At 54.6% G+C, this 18,462-nt stretch overlaps 1 protein-coding gene across 1 annotated transcript in view; it reads left to right on the top strand.

Annotated features, from left to right (window-relative positions):
• Positions 1-18,462, top strand: part of WDFY4 (WDFY family member 4) — a 235,169-nt gene that overhangs the window by 103,248 nt on the left and 113,459 nt on the right. The window contains exons 24-30 of the mRNA XM_045570637.1: positions 2,436-2,588; positions 8,838-8,911; positions 11,258-11,419; positions 11,935-12,026; positions 13,676-13,775; positions 16,836-17,041; positions 17,233-17,402. Of these exons, the coding sequence (XP_045426593.1) occupies positions 2,436-2,588; positions 8,838-8,911; positions 11,258-11,419; positions 11,935-12,026; positions 13,676-13,775; positions 16,836-17,041; positions 17,233-17,402 (957 nt within the window). The remainder of the gene's footprint in view (positions 1-2,435; positions 2,589-8,837; positions 8,912-11,257; positions 11,420-11,934; positions 12,027-13,675; positions 13,776-16,835; positions 17,042-17,232; positions 17,403-18,462) is intronic.

Raw genomic sequence — 18,462 nt, 5'->3', positions numbered from 1 at the left:
TGAGCAGCTTCCCAGCATGGCTGCGGGGAAAGGACAGGGTGAGCCACTGACAGCAGTGGTGGAGAGGGAAGGACCAGAGATCTGCCTCCAGGAAGCATGGGTTTTCATCTCAGAAATGCTGAGTAATCCTGGGGAAGCTTGGGACAGGGAGGTGGAAAGATTTATGCTTTCGAATGACCTTTGACACGAGTGTGGAAGTGGATCGGAGGGGTGAGATTTGAGCAGGAGACTGAGGTAGAACCTGTCTGCTATGTGACCGCATTCCTGACCTGGGAAGACTTGGGTTCTTGTGAGCAGTTGGGAAGACCGCTCAGGAGAATAGCTGGTGCGTGTGCCAGAGGGCAGGAGGCAGGCAGGAGGAGGCCCTGGCACCCCCTAGGTTTGAAGCGTGTGTGAGACCAAAAGTAAACTGCCAAGTGGGGTAGATGGCTCGAGCTCAGAGGGACACGCTGAGCTGGGTATAAATGTGAGTCATCAATATGATGCTATTTAATCCAAGAAAATTGATGCAATAATCAAAGAGGAGTAGAGAGAACAGAGAAGGGAACTAAGGAGGAAGAAACAAGGAGCTAATCTTGTAGATTGAAAATGTGATTAAAGCCAACAAAGGAGATTGTGAAGAAAGAGGGCAGATACACCAAAGAGAACTGCTGGAGATTCCGAAAGAAGAAAGTATTTGGGGAAGGCCAGTGTATCAAACGATGCTCAGAATGAAGCAAACTCAGTGCAGCACCGGGAAGTCATTGGTGACCTTGCTGAGGCAGCTGGGCAGGTGCAGCAGCAGCCCGCTGAGGGGGTGGAGGTGAGGACCCAGGTGAGGAGTGGAGCCGGATGCCCCCACAGAGCTTTCAGGAGGTCGGCCTGAGGAGAGGAGCAGCAACGTGGGCCAGAGCTAGAGATGCGGGGTCAGGGGAGGGCTGTTTTTAAGCAGAGAAATACTAGAGCCTTCTGTTGGTAGACGGAAGTGACATAGAGGGAGGGGAAGAGGGAGAGAGAGAGGGAGGGAGAGAGAGGATTCAGTCCTTGGGAAAGTGAGGAGTGGGCTGGAGGCCGGGCAGGACGGTGCTTGTGAGGAAGGAATGGGAAGGCGAGCACGCTCTGTCGGATGGTTCTGTCTTCTCAGCAGAGCATGGGAGCATGAGGGGGGGTGCAGGAGGGAAGGGACGTTGGGGAGGAAGAAGAGATGAAATCTTTCGGACAGGAGACCCAGCTTGCTAGAAACAGAGTTAGACTGCGTACCGCTGGGCACTCGACACCAGCAGTGAAACGTGAAGCAGCCGGTGGGGGTGGCTTTTCCCAAGCGGCTTCGGCCCCTGATTGTGAGCTGTGGGCAGGAGGGGGTGCCGCCAGGTTTCAGATGTGTCAGAGGACGGACCAGAACAACCTCAGAAGATCCTGAGTGTTTGATGGTCACGTTGTCTGGGTTTGGGCTGCTATGACATGATGCCGGAGACTGGGTAGCTGGTAACCACCGACATTCGTTTTCGCTTAGTTCTGGAGGCCGGGAGGCCAGGGCGCCGGCCTGGTCAGGTGGGGTGAGGGCCCTTTTCTGGACGCGGAGGCCTGGCTGATGGTCCTCATGGGGCAAGAGCAGAGAGGCGAGGTCTCACCCTCTTGTAGGGACACGGGCCCCTTTCTGAGGCTCCAGGCTCGGACCCCATCTCTTCCTACACCACGAAGGACTCACCTCCAATCGTCACCACCCCGCCAGGCGAAGGTCTCAGCACAGACTTTGGAAGAACAGACCTTCCGGCTGTCAGACAAGGACGGCTTCCCAGTGGCCTGGAAAGGGCCTGAGCGGATGGGAAAGGGAAAGGGGTGGACGGGTCCACATCCGGGCGCAAGGCCCCGGGCTGTGGGAGAGCTGAGCTGGAGCCCGAGGGGAGGGATGGGGGAGAACCGGAGCCAGCGGTGGGCTCCACATCCTGACTCTGTGAGGCGGAGCTCAACAGCAACCAGAGGCTGGGGCTCCGTCACTCTGGGCTCTGAGCTGGGCCGGGCCATGGGTGCCAGTGCCGTCCGGCACTGTGCCGGGAGCTGCCAGTCCCCAGGGTCTGGCACAGCTGGTGGCACGTCTGGTGGCTGCAGCCGGAGTGAGGGGTCATCAGGGTTTGTGGGGAGCTGGTGTCTTCCTGGTGGCCTGGCAGCAGGTATGGGCAGCTGTGCGCCTAGGGCCCGGTGAGGCGGAGAAAGAGCCCTGAGTGTCAGGAGGAAGCCAGGAGAGAGCGAGGGCTTGGGGACAGAGGAAGAGGCGGGGGAGCAGGCCTGTGGAGGGTCGGTCCCAGGAGCGGAGAGGTGGACGGAGAGGTGGGAAGCAGCGCGGCAGTCGGTGTGTGAGCTGCTCGGGAATAGGCGCTCCAGGCAGGGTGCCAGGCGGCTCAGCAAAGGAGAGCCTCAGAGGCACTGGCACCAGCTGCTGTGCGTTGACCTTCCAGGTGATGGCATTTCTCCTGAGGAAAAAGAGCTCCCTGCTCACCCACCGCGTCTTCCAGCTGATCCTGGCCATGGCGGGAACTGCCGAGCTGGGCTTCGGGACCTCCGCCCGCACCAACCTCGGGGTCTTCCAGCACATCCTCTGCAACTTCCAGGTAAGCAGGAGATGGGGGGGGACTGCAGGGGTGTGTGAGGGGGAGCCTGCAGGGGTGTGTGAGGGGGGAGCCTGCAGGGGTGTGTGAGGGGGAGCCTGCAGGGGTGTGTGACGGGGGGCCTGCAGGGGTGTGTGAGGGGGAGCCTGCAGGGGAGTGTGAGGGGGAGCATGCAGGGGTGTGTGAGGGGGGCCTTCAGGGGTGTGTGAGGGCAGCCTTCAGGGGTGTGTGAGGGGGAGCCTGCAGGGGTGTGTGAGGGGAGCAGCCTGCAGGGGTGTGTGAGGGGGAGCCTGCAGGGGTGTGTGAGGACGGCCTGCAGGGGTGTGTGAGGGGAGCAGCCTGCAGGGGTGTGTGAGGGGGAGCCTGCAGGGGTGTGTGAGGGGGAGCCTGCAGGGGTGTGTGAGGGGGAGCCTGCAGGGGTGTGTGAGGGGGGCCTGGCTTCTTGATGGCCGATGGCTGTGAAGGGAAGCCCCAAAGGCTTGAGAGCGGAGGGCCAGCTTCACAATAGAATCCCGCCACTAGTGGCCCGGGCAAGTCTCCTGGCCTCTCTGAGTTGCAGTTTTTGATGGTGAATAGAGGTCAGCCTCTCCCGTAAGCCAGATGCAACGTGGGGAAGGCTTTTGGACTGTAGGGCCGGACTATACATATGGGGGTCAAAGAGCACGAGCCGATTCCTCTGGTGCCTGCCATTCACAAACGCTCCCTTAAAGGAGTGACTGAGAACACCAAGGGACGGAGGGCCCTGAGGCAGCTCAGACAGAGGTGGCAGGCCCATGGAGGAAGCGTCCTAGACTGCGTGCACACTGAGGTCCCTGGGGCAGTGATGGCAGGAGGCAGCCCCTCCGTGCAGCTGCCCAGCCTGGACACGTGCCAGAGGCTCCGTGTGCTGGTGGGAGAGAGGCAGGCACAGGGCAGTGAGAGCTGGGTGAGCTCAGCCTTGCAGCTCAGGCTGGGCGGAGTTTGACAGAGGCTCCCAGAGGGACCTCCAGGTCCAGGGCCTATTTGAATACCTGGAGGATGAAAGCAGCCAGGGGACTGATAACAAGGGACTTGGGGAGCACCTTCCAGGAGATGAGGCAGAGGGGGAGGGTGGAGACGGCTAAAGACTGAGCCACAGGACATGCATTTTAGTCCATGTGTGCCAGAGTCAATGGAAGTATTTTTAAAACATTTTAAAGTTAGAAATAATATATGCTTATTACAGAACTAGAGGCCCATTGCAGGAAGATTCCTGCAAGAATAGGGCTTCCTACAGCCTTCTCTGCCACCCGCCTGCTTCCCTCCCTTCTCCGAGCCCTGCCTGCTTCCCACCACCCCACTTGCTTCTCCACAGCTTCGCTCCCTTCTGCAGCTCTTGGCTTTCTTCTATGCTGTAGTCAGTCTTTGTCTGAATATGCAAATTAACTGCTAGCTTGGTTGGGTTAATTTGCATACTCACTTCTGATTGGCTTGTGGGCATAGCAGAGGTACAATCAATTTGCATGCTTTTTTTTTTTATTAGATAGGATGCTTTAAATTAGATAAAAGTAGGCAGCGGGTGGGTGCGGGGTGGACTATTTCTGAGACACAGACAACTGTTGTCGACCTCGAGTGCATGCTTTGTTAAGCTTTCTATTAGTATTGTTACATTTTTTATCTGTTATGATCTTGGTGTGGATATTATTAGTCCTATCCTTTCCCATTTATCAATTTACTAGAGGGTCCCTCGGCCTTGCTTGCACCCTCTTGCAATCTGGGACCAATCCAGGATGTCGAACAGCTGCTTTCATTTCGATCCCCACAGGCCTGATCCAGACAGGAGAGAGCCCTATCCTGTGCATTGAGAGTCTGTCCCCTTGTGGTCAGTGTGTGACATAGCAACTAGTCAACTGGTTGTTCATTTGTTCTGTCGCTTAGGCTTTTGTATGTACAGATTATGGACTTTGCAAGCATTGCTCCGAGGTCAGGATGGAATCTGTGCTGTGCCTGACATCATTCTTGTGTTGTCAAACTCCTAGGTTATGTTCATGTATTGTTATAAATGAGCACTGTTATATTATATACAGTATTTTTGTGCATGCATTCCCCTCAATTAAACAATTCCTTGGGATTATTAAAAGCTTTATAAATAAATTTTGTATTATTGATAAGTCTGGCTAAATTGCTGATACCCTGAGGTGTTAGTTAGAGAATGACACGTTAGGATTTTACTTTAGGTCTATTTCTCAGGGAACAAGACTCCCAGGCAGGGAGATGGTCCGAAGATTATTGTAGAAATCCAGTGGGAGAGTTTGAAACCTGAATTGCTAAAAGGCAGTGAGGTAAAGAGGATCAATGAGGATTATAATTCAAATGAGAATTGGTTTAGACCGAAGGACAAGGAAAGCACAGTGGGAAGGCTGCTGGGAGCTGGGCATGGAGGAAATTTATAACTCTCGATGTGCCGTCAGAAAGAGAACATTCTAATTCATGAACAGAGGCTTCAGGTTAAGAAGTGGGAATGACCAAAAAACAAAACAAAACAGAACCAGAAACTAAAAACAAACTGAATTCCAAGACCGAAAGAGGGAATAATAAAGAGGAGAACAACTGTTTTAATAGGAAGGAAACAGCCAAAGAAAGGATCAAATAGGACAATAACTAGCTCTGCTAAAATAAACTGCTAAGATTGGCTGGGATAAAAGACAGGAAGGACGCAAAATAATGCTGGCAAGGTGAAAGGAGGGAGAGCATAGGGATGAGCAGGATGAGGAAAGGAGGGAGAGCCATAGGATGAGCAGGGTGAGGGGAGGAGGGAGAGCCATGGATGAGCAGAGTGAGGGGAGGAAGGAGAGCCATGGGATGAGCAGGATGAGGGGAGGAGGGAGATCCATGGGATGAGCAGGGTGAGGGAAGGAGGGAGAGCCATGGGATGAGCAGGGTGAGGGGAGGAAGGAGAGCCATGGGATGAGCAGGGTGAGGGAAGGAGGGAGAGCCATGGGATGAGCAGGGTGAGGGGAGGAAGGAGAGCCATGGGATGAGCAGGAGGAGGGGAGGAGGGAGAGCCATGGGATGAGCAGGGTGAGGGAAGGAGGGAGAGCCATGGGATGAGCAGGATGAGGGGAGGAGGGAGAGCCATAGGATGAGCAGGATGAGGGGAAGAAGGAGAGCCATGGATGAGCAGGGTGAGGGGAGGAAGGAGAGCCATGGGATGAGCAGGATGAGGGGAGGAGGGAGAGCCATGGGATGAGCAGGGTGAGGGAAGGAGGGAGAGCCATGGGATGAGCAGGGTGAGGGAAGGAGGGAGAGCCATGGGATGAGCAGGGTGAGGGGAGGAGGGAGAGCATGGGATGAGCAGGGTGAGGGGAGGAGGGAGATCCATGGGATGAGCAGGGTGAGGGAAGGAGGGAGAGCCATGGGATGAGCAGGGTGAGGGGAGACAGGAGAGTAGGGGTGGCACCTTTGTGCCAATAAATTTGAACCCTAGCTCATCTGGACAATCTCCAAGAAAATGTACGTTTCCCAAACTCACTCAAAAAGAAATTAAAAAAAAACTTAAATGGTCTCATAATCATCAAATAAATGGAATCATATTTATTGATTTTTAATCCTCACCTGAGGACATTTTCCATTGAATTTTAGGAAGAGTGGAAGAGAGAGAAATAACGATGTAGGAGAAACACATTGATTGGTTGCCTTTTGCACCCGCCCTGACCAGGACCAGACTGGGAAGGAGCCTGCACCTGAGGCATGTGCCTTTGACCAGAATCAAACCCGGGACCTTTGGTCTGCAGGCCAACACTCTATCCACTGAGCCACACCGGCTAGGGCTGAAGCCACTGCTTTAGCATCTTATAAACAAAATCCACAAGGAAGGTGGCAGCCGGGTGTCCGTGGAGAAGTTCCACCTGTCAGGAAGCAGGCTCTCCCAGCCTTAAAAACTTCCAGGAAACCGGAAAAGGAGCAGTCCCAGGTTATTTTATTGGCTAATCTTTATGCCTGAGCCAAAAAAAACTAGTATGGGAACCTCAAAAATGAAAGCCAATCTTATTCATTACTGTAGCTCTCCCTGTCCTCAGGAGATTATCAGCGAATGGAGCCCGGCCAGGAGGCCCCTGTGGCCTGGTCTGAGATGAGCACCGGGCTGTGAAGGCCGCAGGCAGAGACCAGAGAGCACGCCCCTCCCAAACCCTGCTTCAGGCCCGGCCGGGTCCAGGCATCCCCGCCCGGCCGGCCCAGCAGCTGCCTGTGCAGGCCCACGCTCCCGGGCTGCTTCTGGAACCGCCATGGCACCAGCCGCCCGGGAGCCGGCGTCCCTGGGTGAGCTGGTGCTTATAAAGCTGAAGTTGAGAAAGCAAGCAGCCCGTAAACACCAAAGTAAAACAAAATAAACATTTAAGATTATGAGGAGAGTTTGGAGTAAATGAGGGCAGTGATGTGCGTATTGTATTTGGAGGTCACTTGGAGGTGATGACAAACTAATGAAAATAATTAAGGGGTCAGAGGAAGGCGAAGAGTGGAAGGAGGAGGGGAGAGAGGCAGGCTTTTGAAGAGAGAGAAGAAAACAGAGGGAGGGAGTTTCAGGGCTTAGGACAGGAGACGAGACCCATTGGAGGCCAAGAGGAGGAAGGAGTGGAAAAGGGCGGGTACAATCCCAGTGGGAGGATCGGCTATTAACAGCACCAGGCCTTAAAGAGGGTGGGATTGGAGGCAAGAACATCGGTTACAGGAGAAGGGGGATCTGTGATGCCTGGACAGACAGTGGAGGGGGCCGGGAGTTGAGAAGCAGCAGGGACAGGAAGTTGAGGGTAAGCAGGTCTTAGGTTTCTGGTTTTTAAAAGGGACAGGCCGATCACTGGGGCATGTGCCGTGGCCTCAGTGGGAGAGAGCACAGTGGGACACACGATCCATTTGACATTTAAGAAGAGTAGGGGTTGTAAGACAGGAGAAGCAGCAGAAGATTCAACTACTACATCTCCCAACCCGTGTGGTGCAATGCAAAGGGATTTCCGAAAGAGTGAGGCAGCGTCCGAGGTGCTCTGGCAGCCTGGTACCGTTCCAGTGCCCTGGAAGGGAGGGGGCTGTGCTGTGCGGGGAGGAGCAGGGGCACAGCATGGCCTTTGTTCAGAGACTGCCTTTGTGCGTGAAGAACCGCCCGTACAGGGCCCTGCATGTGTGCCTTGAGGTGCCTGTGTCATCATGTGAGGTCCATTACTGACCCACAGCTACCTGTGTCATCACGTGAGGCCCATTGCCGACCCACAGCCACTTGTGTCATTGAGAGAGGTCCATTACTGACCCTGTGCATCAGACTCCAGGATATGGCTGTCGGGGGGCACAGGGAGGAGGCAAGAGGGAGTTAGAGCGGGCTCTGAAGCCAGGCTCTGCCGATGAGTACCTGAGGGTCGGCAGGCGAGTCTCTTAGTATCTGGGAGCCTCAGTCTCGCTACTGCAGACATCATTTCCGAGCTTTACCAGGCACTTCTTGCCACTGCCAGTGCGTGCTTTGTGAGCGTGAGCTCTTTTTGGTGCTAGATGAATGCACTGTTATCATCCTACACCTGGCGTGGGGCCTTAGGGAATGACTGTGTTTAGAGATAAGACAGTTGAAGCCTCTAAAGGGATGGAGATGAGTCACGGAGGATCGGAGGATCGCCACCCACTTGGTCCAGAGGACAGACAGCAGCTGCCCTGGTTCACTGTGAATGGAAGCAGCCTCAGTGGCAGCTCACCCCAGACCTCCCCTGGCTGTCCGTCAGGTTCTGCTGCGCAGGAGGGCGTGGGCTGGGCTGCAGGTTCTATGGAGAAAGTGTTGCACGCACCAATCGGGAGTTTAGTTACTAGAGGGTAAAACCGGAAAGGGGAGGCCCATTTTTAATTCCAGTCCTGCCGCTTGCTGGTGTGAATGGACTTGTCACTCTATTGGTCTGTCTCGGCCTCTATTTCCTTGTCTCTGAAGTGGGAACACGGGCCCTGACCTTTTGGATGAGATGAGTCTGGCTTGGGGGCCCTGGGCTGCAGGGCCTGGGCCTGGGCAGACATTGGTTGGCACAGGTATCCTGTTGGAGCTAGACCCATCGTGAAGGGCCAGGTAGCCGTAGAGAGGAGGAGAAATGTGGAGTCTGAGCTTTCCCCTGGCAAAACCCTCACGCAGCCCGGAGCTCGGGTCCGATTCCAGATGGGAAACTGGGCTGGTGACTCCAGGCCTCGGAGACCAGGCCCAGCGCTCTGCACTGGCGCTGCCAAAGGCCGGTCTCGGGCCCTAATTCACCTGCGCTTCTGCTTGTCTTCCAGCTCTGGATGGGAGCCGCGGACAACGTGGAGCAGTCCCTCTTCTCCCACCTCCTGGAAATCCTTCGCTCGCCAAGGTAGGCTGGGCTTTGGCCGCTGGACGCCAGAAGCAAGGGTTTCTCCCCAGGAAAGGGACTGGGAGGGCAGGGCTCAGACGGCTCAGGCTTCTGTAACCAAACTGCCGAGGACAAGGGTGAGGACAGGGTGCCTCATAAGCAGCAGGAGTCTGTCCCTCCCAGGCTGGAGGCTGAGTCTAAGCTGGTGGGTCAGGGTCTGGTGGGGACTCCACCTCGGATGTAAAGGTGGCTGTCTTCTCACTGTCCCTGCACGGGGGAGGGGCTGGGAGTTCGCTGGGGCCTCCTTTGTGAGGGCACCAACCCCATCACGAGGCATCACCTTCGAGGCCTATCCCCTCCAAAGCCCACTGCCCAGGGGTAGGCTTCCACATAAGAATTTAGGGGAATAAGGAGCAGATCAACAGAAAGCCCTAGAGAGTTTCGCTCAGTGGATGGAGCTTTGGCCCTCCTCTGAAGGGTCGCACGTTCAATTTCGGTCAAGGGCATGTACCTCGGTTAAAGGCTCGTTCCCCAGCCCTGATCAGGGCGCGTATGGGAGTCAACCAAGTGATGTGTCTCTCTCACATGGATGTTTCTTCCCTCTCTTCTACTCTCTCAAAAAAAAAAAAAAAATCATCGGGAAAATAACCTGGGGTGAGGACTAACCAAAACAACAACACAGTTTGGGGTCACAGCATTCAGTCTACAGCAGCACCTTCCCCATGGCTCACGCATGTGGGCATCTGTGTCTCCCCTGCTGGTCTGGGGCCTGGGAAGCAGTTTCCTGGCTCTGGTGTCAGGGCTGAGTATGGCCAGCAGAAGGGGCACACCTCTCCCACCCTCTCTCTGCTGGTGTCTCCCGCCAGTCACCCGGAGGCAGGGCAGTCCGGGCTCCATTCACCTGGGAGGCAGGGCAGTCAGGGTGCCAGTCACCCGGGAGGCAGGGCAGTCAGGGTGCCAGTCACCCAGGAGGCAGGGCAGTCCGGGTGCCAGTCACCCAGGAGGCAGGGCAGTCCGGGCTCCAGTCACTGGGAGGCAGGGCAGTCCGGCTCCAGTCACCGGGAGGCAGGGCAGTCCGGGCTCCAGTCACCCGGGAGGCAGGGCAGTCCGGGCACCAATCACCCAGGAGGCAGGGCAGTCCGGTGCTTTTGGTTGCAGGTGGTGGAACCTCCAACCAAGTCGGGAAGGGAGGGAGAGGAGTGGAGGGAGGAAGTGGGGAGAGGAATCCATTGCTCACACAGTTGAAGGACCGAAGCTCCCCTGGAGTGGGCCACTCACACCCTTTATCGGAGGTCTGCCCCCTCCAGTCTCTGCTTCTTCCTGCTGTGTCCTTTCTCAGCCCCTGTGGCAGTCCCTGCAGGTGCCTCAGGGCCCCTCCTGGTTTGGCACAGAGAGGGAGGGCTGCTAGGTCCCCCACAGGCGGAGAGGAGCAGGACTGCACCCCGGAGTGGAGGGGGGTTAGGAAGGAGTGGTCCCCAAGAAACCCAGGGGCTGTGACCAGGATAAGGGGGGAGGGAGGCAGGGGAGGCAGTGTCCCCATTGCATTTCACAGGCTCCCGGGGCTGCAGGGGGAGAGGGAACGAGGCCTACGTGCAGCAGGGAGACAATGCAGAAAGCAGTCAGCCCAGCGCTGCCATGAGGAAGGCAGGAAGATGGAGGGCGTGGGGGTTGCTCACAAACAACAGACACACTGAACTGGGCTGCCTTGGCTGCTCCTGAGTGTCAGGCACGCGCAGTGTGACAGACGTTAGCGCTAAAAGGCACTTCAGGAAGGAGCCTTCCACCCATTGCACCACCCTCCACCCCTGCTTTCTTTCTCATTCCCACTCTCTCTGCACCGGTGTGTTCTAAGAGGTGAGCATGCACCCGGAGCTGTTTTCTAGGGGAGGGGGGAGGGGAGGATGGGAGTAGAATTTACAGGAAAGAGCACGTGATGAGCTGGAGGAGGGGTCCAGGATGCTTGAATTCTGCCTGGTCCCCTGACACCGGCAAGTGCTCATCCCCCTGGAAGTTTGGGGCAGCAGGCAGAGCACCCATCAGTCGGCTCGCCCGGCCGGGCCTGGGGTGGGGGGCACTCAGGGTTACACTCTAGTCGGCTGTCTTTGCTCTGAGTCTCGGAGACCACCCTCAGGTCCCCTGAGGCTTAGCCTGAAGCCTCAGTAGCTGCCTTTGCTGGCAGTTTCCAGACTGGAGGGCGCAGAGCCTCCTCCCCAGGGACTCACACTCCCAGACTTAGATTTGATGGCGGCTGGAGGCATTGGAGCCCGAGGGCCACAGGGCATGTGCCTGGAACACCGTTTTAGCAGAAACACAACAAACTCGGTTCATTCCAGTAATAGCTTTCCTTGCCTCTCTCCTGGCTCACAGGGAAGGGCCGAGGAGTGCTCGTGTGGCCCACCAGGCACAACTCATACCCAGGCTCGTCTTCCTCTTCAGTGAGCCAGGCCTTGCCCCCTCCAGGATCCCTGCCATCATCGCCATCTTGGGCTGGCAGCTGAAGGGCCACTTCAGTGTCCAGGACTTGCTCAGGTACTGCACCCAGCTGCCCAGGGCCAGGCAGGGCCAGGCTGGTTTACCAGGGACCAGGCTCAGCCCTCCCCTGACCACTCACTCAGCAGCCCTCCCCTTCAGTGCGGGCATGCTCCAGGTTCCTGCTGAGAGAAGAGTGCATGTGCAGGACCCTGGCAGGGCTGTGGGCTCGCTCCCCAGTGCTGACACACCTGCTGTGCCAGGAATTCAAGACTTTACAGGGCACAGCCATCCCCACTGGCTGAAGACTCAGGGCACCTGCCTTTTGCAGACTTTCCAACAGCCCAGCCGTGACATTTAACCTCGTCCGTCTTCACCGGCTTCTGCTGATCTGGCAGAGCACAAGTTAACTGCTCTGGTGAATCCTGACAAACACCAGAAGTCTCTGGAAATACTGCATTAACCACAGAATAAATGTGTGCTTCCCCGAACCCTGCCTTGCAGCCTCATTGGGGTGTCATGTGTTTTCAGCAACATGGCTGAGCCCGCCTGAGCCTGTCCTCCTCTCTGTTAAGGGTCGCGCTGTTCGTGGTGTACACCCTCCAGCCCGCCTCGGTGGACGAGCGGCAGATCTGCGTGGATGGGGCCCCGGAGACCTCGGGGCCTGGTGAGGAGATGGTCCAGGCCACCAGGCTGAGGGCCACACGTAGTGGGCCAGGCTGTATCGGGGGGCAGGGGGGTGCTGAGACAAAGGAGGGGAAAGCACTGGAGATGAGGTTTGTTCCCAAATAGGAGCTGTGAGGTCATAGCGTTATGATTAGGATTATACATCCAGCTAAACTGCATATTCTCTCTTTCTGGCCTGGATGGTTTCCGATAACACTCAGTCTCCTGTAGCCCAGCCCGGGGGGGGGGGGGGGGGTAGTAGCTGGTCCCGCCATGCCTGCCTTCCCACTGCCCGCTGGCCCCTGCTCCAAGCCCGCTCCCGCACTGGGAAGCCCTGTAGGGCCCAATCCCAATGCTGCCTGCTTCTGTGTTGCCGTGCTGCTCCCTCCGCAGGGATGTCTGCCCTGCCCATGCCGGCCGCACTCGCCATCCCAGTCCCTCTGAGCCCCTGGCCCCCTCTGTGCTCCACAGCCCGGGCTCCTCTGTGCACAGGCTGGACTGTATCTCTGTCTCACCCCACCGGGTCCAGAGCAGCAGCTGTCGTGTTCCATGTCCCCTCTGCTGGGGCCGGTGTGAGGGACCAGGCACTGCCACTCTGTCCTGGCCCTCCAGATGTGCAGTCTGGCTCAGGAGCCTCAAACCCATGAGCCATTTTAATTACTGGAAATGAAGTGTAGTGAAAAAGTGCATCCCTTAGTCACACCAGCCACATTCCCAGGGCTGATGACCACAGGAGGCTGGTGGCTACGGCATGAACCGGGCTGACACAAAAGATTCGCCTCGCCAGTGCTGCTCAGTCTAAACAAGTTCTCTCTTCTCCTAGATCTAGATGGAAAGTAGGCATTAACATTTCCATTAGCAGTGGAGGAAACTGAGGCTCAGACATTAGGGCCTTAATAAGAGCGTGGGCCAGAATCAAATAGAGGGGGATCTGACACCGCGTCTTCCACAAGGTCATCAGTTCTATCACTACAGCACGGTGTCTGCCCACAGTGGGCTGTGACATAACAGGCCAACAAGGGAGTGAAGAAATGGAAAATGAGCCAACCGCCCTTCTTATATAGACACCACTCAGAATCTTTTGTGGGAATATCACCTGTAGAGACAGTGTTAACCTGTCCCTTGGGGCCATAATGACATTCAGAAGTTCAGCTCCTTTCCCCACTGGATCTGTAACCTCTTTTTATTCCTCAAGCTCCAATTTTACCACAGCATTGGTGGGCCAAAGCCTCGCCTGGGAGCTGCTGGGGAGCAGGGCCCAAGGTGGAGAGCAGGGTCCTCACCTGCTACCCACAATGCCTCGCTAGACCTGGCAGTTTAGATGCTCAAGAAACATTGCAGCTCATGATAATTAAAGCATTCCTCTTCTGGAAGATACATGTTAAGGATTGTGTGTGTGTGTGTGTGTGTGTGTGTGTGTGTGAAAGAAGAGAGATTGAAAACATCTCTAGTTAGAAGCAACTTTAAGAACATTTTCTGAAAATATTTTTAAAGCATTGTATTGAAGTCTAGAATGGAATGACAAAATGTGGAGTCCCCTCCATGGCCTAACGTCTGAATGAAATAAGCATTTGGTGACTGTGATGCTTACTGCAGAAATAAGTTTCTCTACATCCGTTCCCTCTCAAATCTAAATGGCCTCTTTTGTAGCTGGAAGCCAAACATCTGGAAAGACAATCTGGCTCAGAAACCAGCTGCTGGAGATGCTGCTCGGTGTAGTATCTTCCTCCCAGCTTCATCTGTCCTCTGAGTAAGTAGCCCCAGGAAGCACGATTTGGCATTAGGCTGCCTCATCATCACCATCACCACCAGCACCACCATCATCCTTATCACCATCACCACCAGCACCACCAGCACCACCATCATCTTTATTACCATCATCACCATCACCACCAACACCCAACTCATCCTCATCAACCCCATCACCCTCATTACCATCATCACCATTCGTAACGAAAGGTTCATTAACCTTTCGTTAATGAAAAGCTAGTATCTCAGAGTTAGCTGTCTGCAATGTGTTTCCTGCACTAGTCAGAAAGAAAATTGTATTCTCTCCACCTGATAAAGCAGACCTTGCCCTAAGATATTCCAATGAAAATGTTTAATGGCATAGGAACTCAGATTTGGTATAATTATAATAAACTTTTGTCACCATTGCTCCAGTGTAAGTGTTATTGTTTTGGCAGTTGTGACAATTACTAATTTTGATGTACTTTACTTGGCAGACAATAGGATAGAGAAAATGGTTAGCCTAAATAACATCAATCAAGGAAAAGGCTTGCCAAATTCTCTTGCTCTTTACTGTTATTTACCTTGTTATTTTCCCAAGTTGGAAAAGGAAGTATCTGCCTTCAATCAACTTTCAAAACAATGTATAATCATAACATTCCATCAACGCTCCCACTGATTGCTTTACCTTCAACCATGGAGTCATTTATTTACCGGCTATTTGTTGAGCACCTACTATGTGCCAGTCACTGTGCCTTGATGTGAGGACATGGTGCTGAGCATGTCAGCCCAGATCCTTGCTCTTACCAAATTGACATTTTAGTGTTTATATATGTTTGGGGGAGCGTGGGGGTTCTCCTCAGTAAAACAGCTTTGCAGATAGTGCTTAAAAATTTGCCAGCCAGTAAGTCTTCACATTGCTAGAATTAAAACATGGTAGAACTGAGGAACTTGGAGATGAGCTAGCCAAACCCTTCCTCCCCCTCCTGCTTAAAAAGGAATGTAGTGTAGTGCTTAGAATCTGGGCTCAGATGTTAGACCCCTGGGCTCAAATTCTAGTTAAGTTACTTCTGGGGAAGTAACTTAAGACCTCAATGCCTCTCTTCTACTCATGTATATAAACAAAAAATAGTACTTGCTGTAGATGGAAATTAACATGTGGATAGCCTGGAGTGTGGTGCCTAGGATACTGTAAATAGTCCATAAGTGAACTTCTATCATCACCAACACCACCATCATCAACATCACCACCAGCACCACCATCATCCTTATCACCATCACCACCAGCACCACCAGCACCACCATCATCTTTATTACCATCATCACCATCACCACCAGCACCAAACTCATCCTCATCATCCTCATCACCATCATCACCATCACCACCAACACCCAACTCATCCTCATCAACCCCATCACCCTCATTACCATCATCACCATTATCACCATCATCCTTATCATCCTTATCACCATCATTACCATCACCACCAGCACTACTATCATCCTTATCACCTTCATCACCATCACCACCAGCATCAAACTTATCCTCCTCATCCTCATCACCATCATCATCCTCATCACCATCACTCTCATCACTATCACTATCACCCTCACACTCACTCTCATCACCATCACCACACCATCATCTTCACCCTCATCCTCATCACCATCACCATCACCATCACCATCACCATCACCTATCATTGAGGAAATAACCAGAGCACATCAAGAGTTCTGCCAAAGTCCTGCACTTAGTTAATTCAGAGACAGGGCTAGAAGACAGAACAGTCTGTTGATTCTTAGCCCAGTGGCCACGCCCTCACCATACCTAGTCTGGCAGCTGATGCTAAAAATACTATCTGGGACAGGCAGACCTTCCCTGGCTCCCAGGAGGCCAGGTCCTTAGCTGAGCCATTGCCTCCGAGGGTTGCTGCCCATCTTCCTGCTCTCCAGTTCCCTTCTAATAAGTCTGTATTAGCCAGACCCATCCTTTTAAAATTCACTTTTGGACCTGACAGTAAATCATGTAAATTTTTTTACCTAAACTGATAAAGATGCAGACACTTTGGACCATTCTGTTTAGATTAGTTTTGACCAGTGTATTTCAAAAAGGAGGTAAATAACCATTATGTGTTTTATATGACTATCAGAGGCCCAGTGCACGGATTCGTGCACATTGAAAGGAAATGAATTAGAAGATGGCTGGCAGGACAGGACTGGGTGAGATGGGCCAGACACATCCTGAAGCCAACCTCACACAGTCCCTCCCCAGCCAGCTGCACCTGGGACGGTGCCGGGGCTTGCAGGATGTTCTACAGAGTGAGCCAGGTCCCTCCCGCAGGTAGGATCCCTCAGCCTGGTCTGCAGATATCAGGTCCAAACCGGCCGTCCAACATCCCCTGAGGGCTCCTGGAGTGTGAGAGGGCACTCTTTAAAGTTGCTGTCGCTTGGCAGCTCCTGTGTTGAGCGTCCGTCCGCTGGTGGTCAATGCACATCATATCTACTGGGCAGCTTTGGGCAGCAGCTTACCTGAGCCTTGGGCTGGCCCACTATTTGCAGCTTGCCTGAGCCTCGGGCCAGCCCTGGGCAGCAGCAGCAGCCATTCGCTCCCCCAATGCACCTCCTCGTCAAGTCCCTGCCCACCTGCATGTGCCTTGCAGCTCATGCAGCCCCACCCACCCACACACAAGCCTCCTGGTGATCGCTCTTTGTGGCATGAAAGCGTCATGGCATGAGGGCGTGATGACCACATAGGCTGCTATTAGCGTAGATAGTGCTGGATTGGAAGGGTGGTCATCAGACACTTCATGAGTGTGAGTATCAGTGGAGCACAGCTCCCAATGGACCTGCAGGCTTCACATCTATTGATGTCTAGTTGCCAAATGCTTTGAAAACCTTTGGCCAACTTACACTTCAGCTATTCACAGACACATTCAACCACTGTGCATCAACTTGGCCAGCATTTTATCTACATTCCTTTAAAATGCAGTCTGTGTCTTGCCCAGTGGTATTGAGATGTTCCCCCTAATCTGATGTTATTCATCACCTCTGAGCATGCCGTTTGCATCTATTGGTCTCCTAGGACAAAGGAGGAAGTGTTCCTGAGCCTGGGGCCCGGCTGGTTTCTGCTGCTCCTGCAGGGCCACTTGCACCCCAGCACCACTGTGCTGGGCCTGAAGCTGCTGCTGCACTTCCTGTCCAGCCCTGCCCTGCGCGGGCGCTTTAAGGACGGCCTGCCTGCGGGGTCCTGGGTGGAACGCTGCGCAGAAGGCTCGGACATCCTGATGGGTGCGCATGGCAGGAATCGGGAAAGGCTCCTTGTGGAGCGTTTTCGGGGCCCCAATGTGACAGCGTGCATTTCTCTCGGCATTTCTGGGGGAAGTGGGTGGCAGGGGATTTCCTCGAATGCCAGTCTCCACCGTGTCCAGAAGCAACTGCAGTTGTTCTCAGTGGCATTGTGTGCCCCTTCCTATCTGTAGATAACCTGAAGAGCCACCCGCCCGCGCCCGACCAGGGTGCTTGCCTGCTTCCCGGATTCCGGGTCTTGAACGACTTGCTGGCCCACCACGTTCACATTCCGGACGTCTACCTCATCGTGTCCGCCTTCTTCCTCCAGACGCCGCTCACAGAGCTGACAGCTGGGCCTAAAGTAGGTTCTTGGAGCCTGGGGATGAAGTGGCACACTGGATTTTCTGCTGCCACGTGACCAAGGCAGTTCCCTCAGGCTCTCCATTAGCTTGCTCCAACTCTTCCCACTTCCGCTGTCCCGACCCACTTCTCTCTCTGGTGTCCACACCCTTGGCTGGCTCTTCAAATTCCCTTGACCTCCTCCACCTCTGCCCTGACTCCTAACAGTTCTCTGTTCTCATCAGTACATTGGGGCGCAGCTAGAGAAATCATGATGGAGGCGGGAAGGGAGAGACGATGGCTGCCACCACAAATCAGAGCCTCAGTCATGCCCTCCCTTAGGGATGCCCTGGCTCTCCCCTGTGTTCGAACACAAACCTTCAAGGCACTGAGTCTCCTGCCCCACAGCTGCCCAGCTTCCTCCCTGCCAGCCCTCATGCTGGGACCCTCCCAAGACACCTCCAAGCACAGCAGCTGCCTTGTGCCTGCCCAGCCTGTGCCTTTGGTGAGCTCGCCCTCCATATCACTGCCTCGCCCCCTCCAGGGGAGCCATCCTTCAGGGGCCTCGGCATCCTTTGCCTTATGTGCACGGACACCTTGACATGCCGCCTCTCTCCAGGCACTGAGCACCTGGACCACAGGCCCACCTGTTACTCACCGTCTTGGGCACCCGGCAAACAGCAGCATCCGAAATTGTCTCTTGGTCTTAACCGGGTTGAGTTGAACTGCCCTGAGTTGACATGGGATGCGGCCATAGCTTTGCAAACAGAGGATCAAAATCTTGATGTATAATAACAGCATCCCAAAGCCCACTTCCAAAGCCAGGTCTGCATGCTGTGGCAAGGTCACCATCCCTGCCTGTCACTGCTCCAAGATGCGTCCGGGGGACAAACGCTGCTGGGTGGCAGGAGCCATGGGAGACATTTCACACATCTGCCTCCCCTGACATTTGTGACAGCCCCATGGGGCTGATAGTGCAATTTTTATCCCACAGAGAGGGAAACTAAGGTGCAAGAGCCAGAACAGCTGGCTAAGTCCAGTCAAAGAGGTGGAGTCAGGCCTGCTTGCAAGGATCCTGGCCT

Source organism: Pipistrellus kuhlii, unplaced genomic scaffold, assembly GCF_014108245.1.
Source record: "Pipistrellus kuhlii isolate mPipKuh1 unplaced genomic scaffold, mPipKuh1.p scaffold_m20_p_35, whole genome shotgun sequence".
Taxonomy (NCBI): domain Eukaryota; kingdom Metazoa; phylum Chordata; class Mammalia; order Chiroptera; family Vespertilionidae; genus Pipistrellus; species Pipistrellus kuhlii.
The sequence above is the reverse complement of the archived record's forward strand: the minus strand, read 5'-3'. Positions and strand labels throughout refer to the sequence as shown.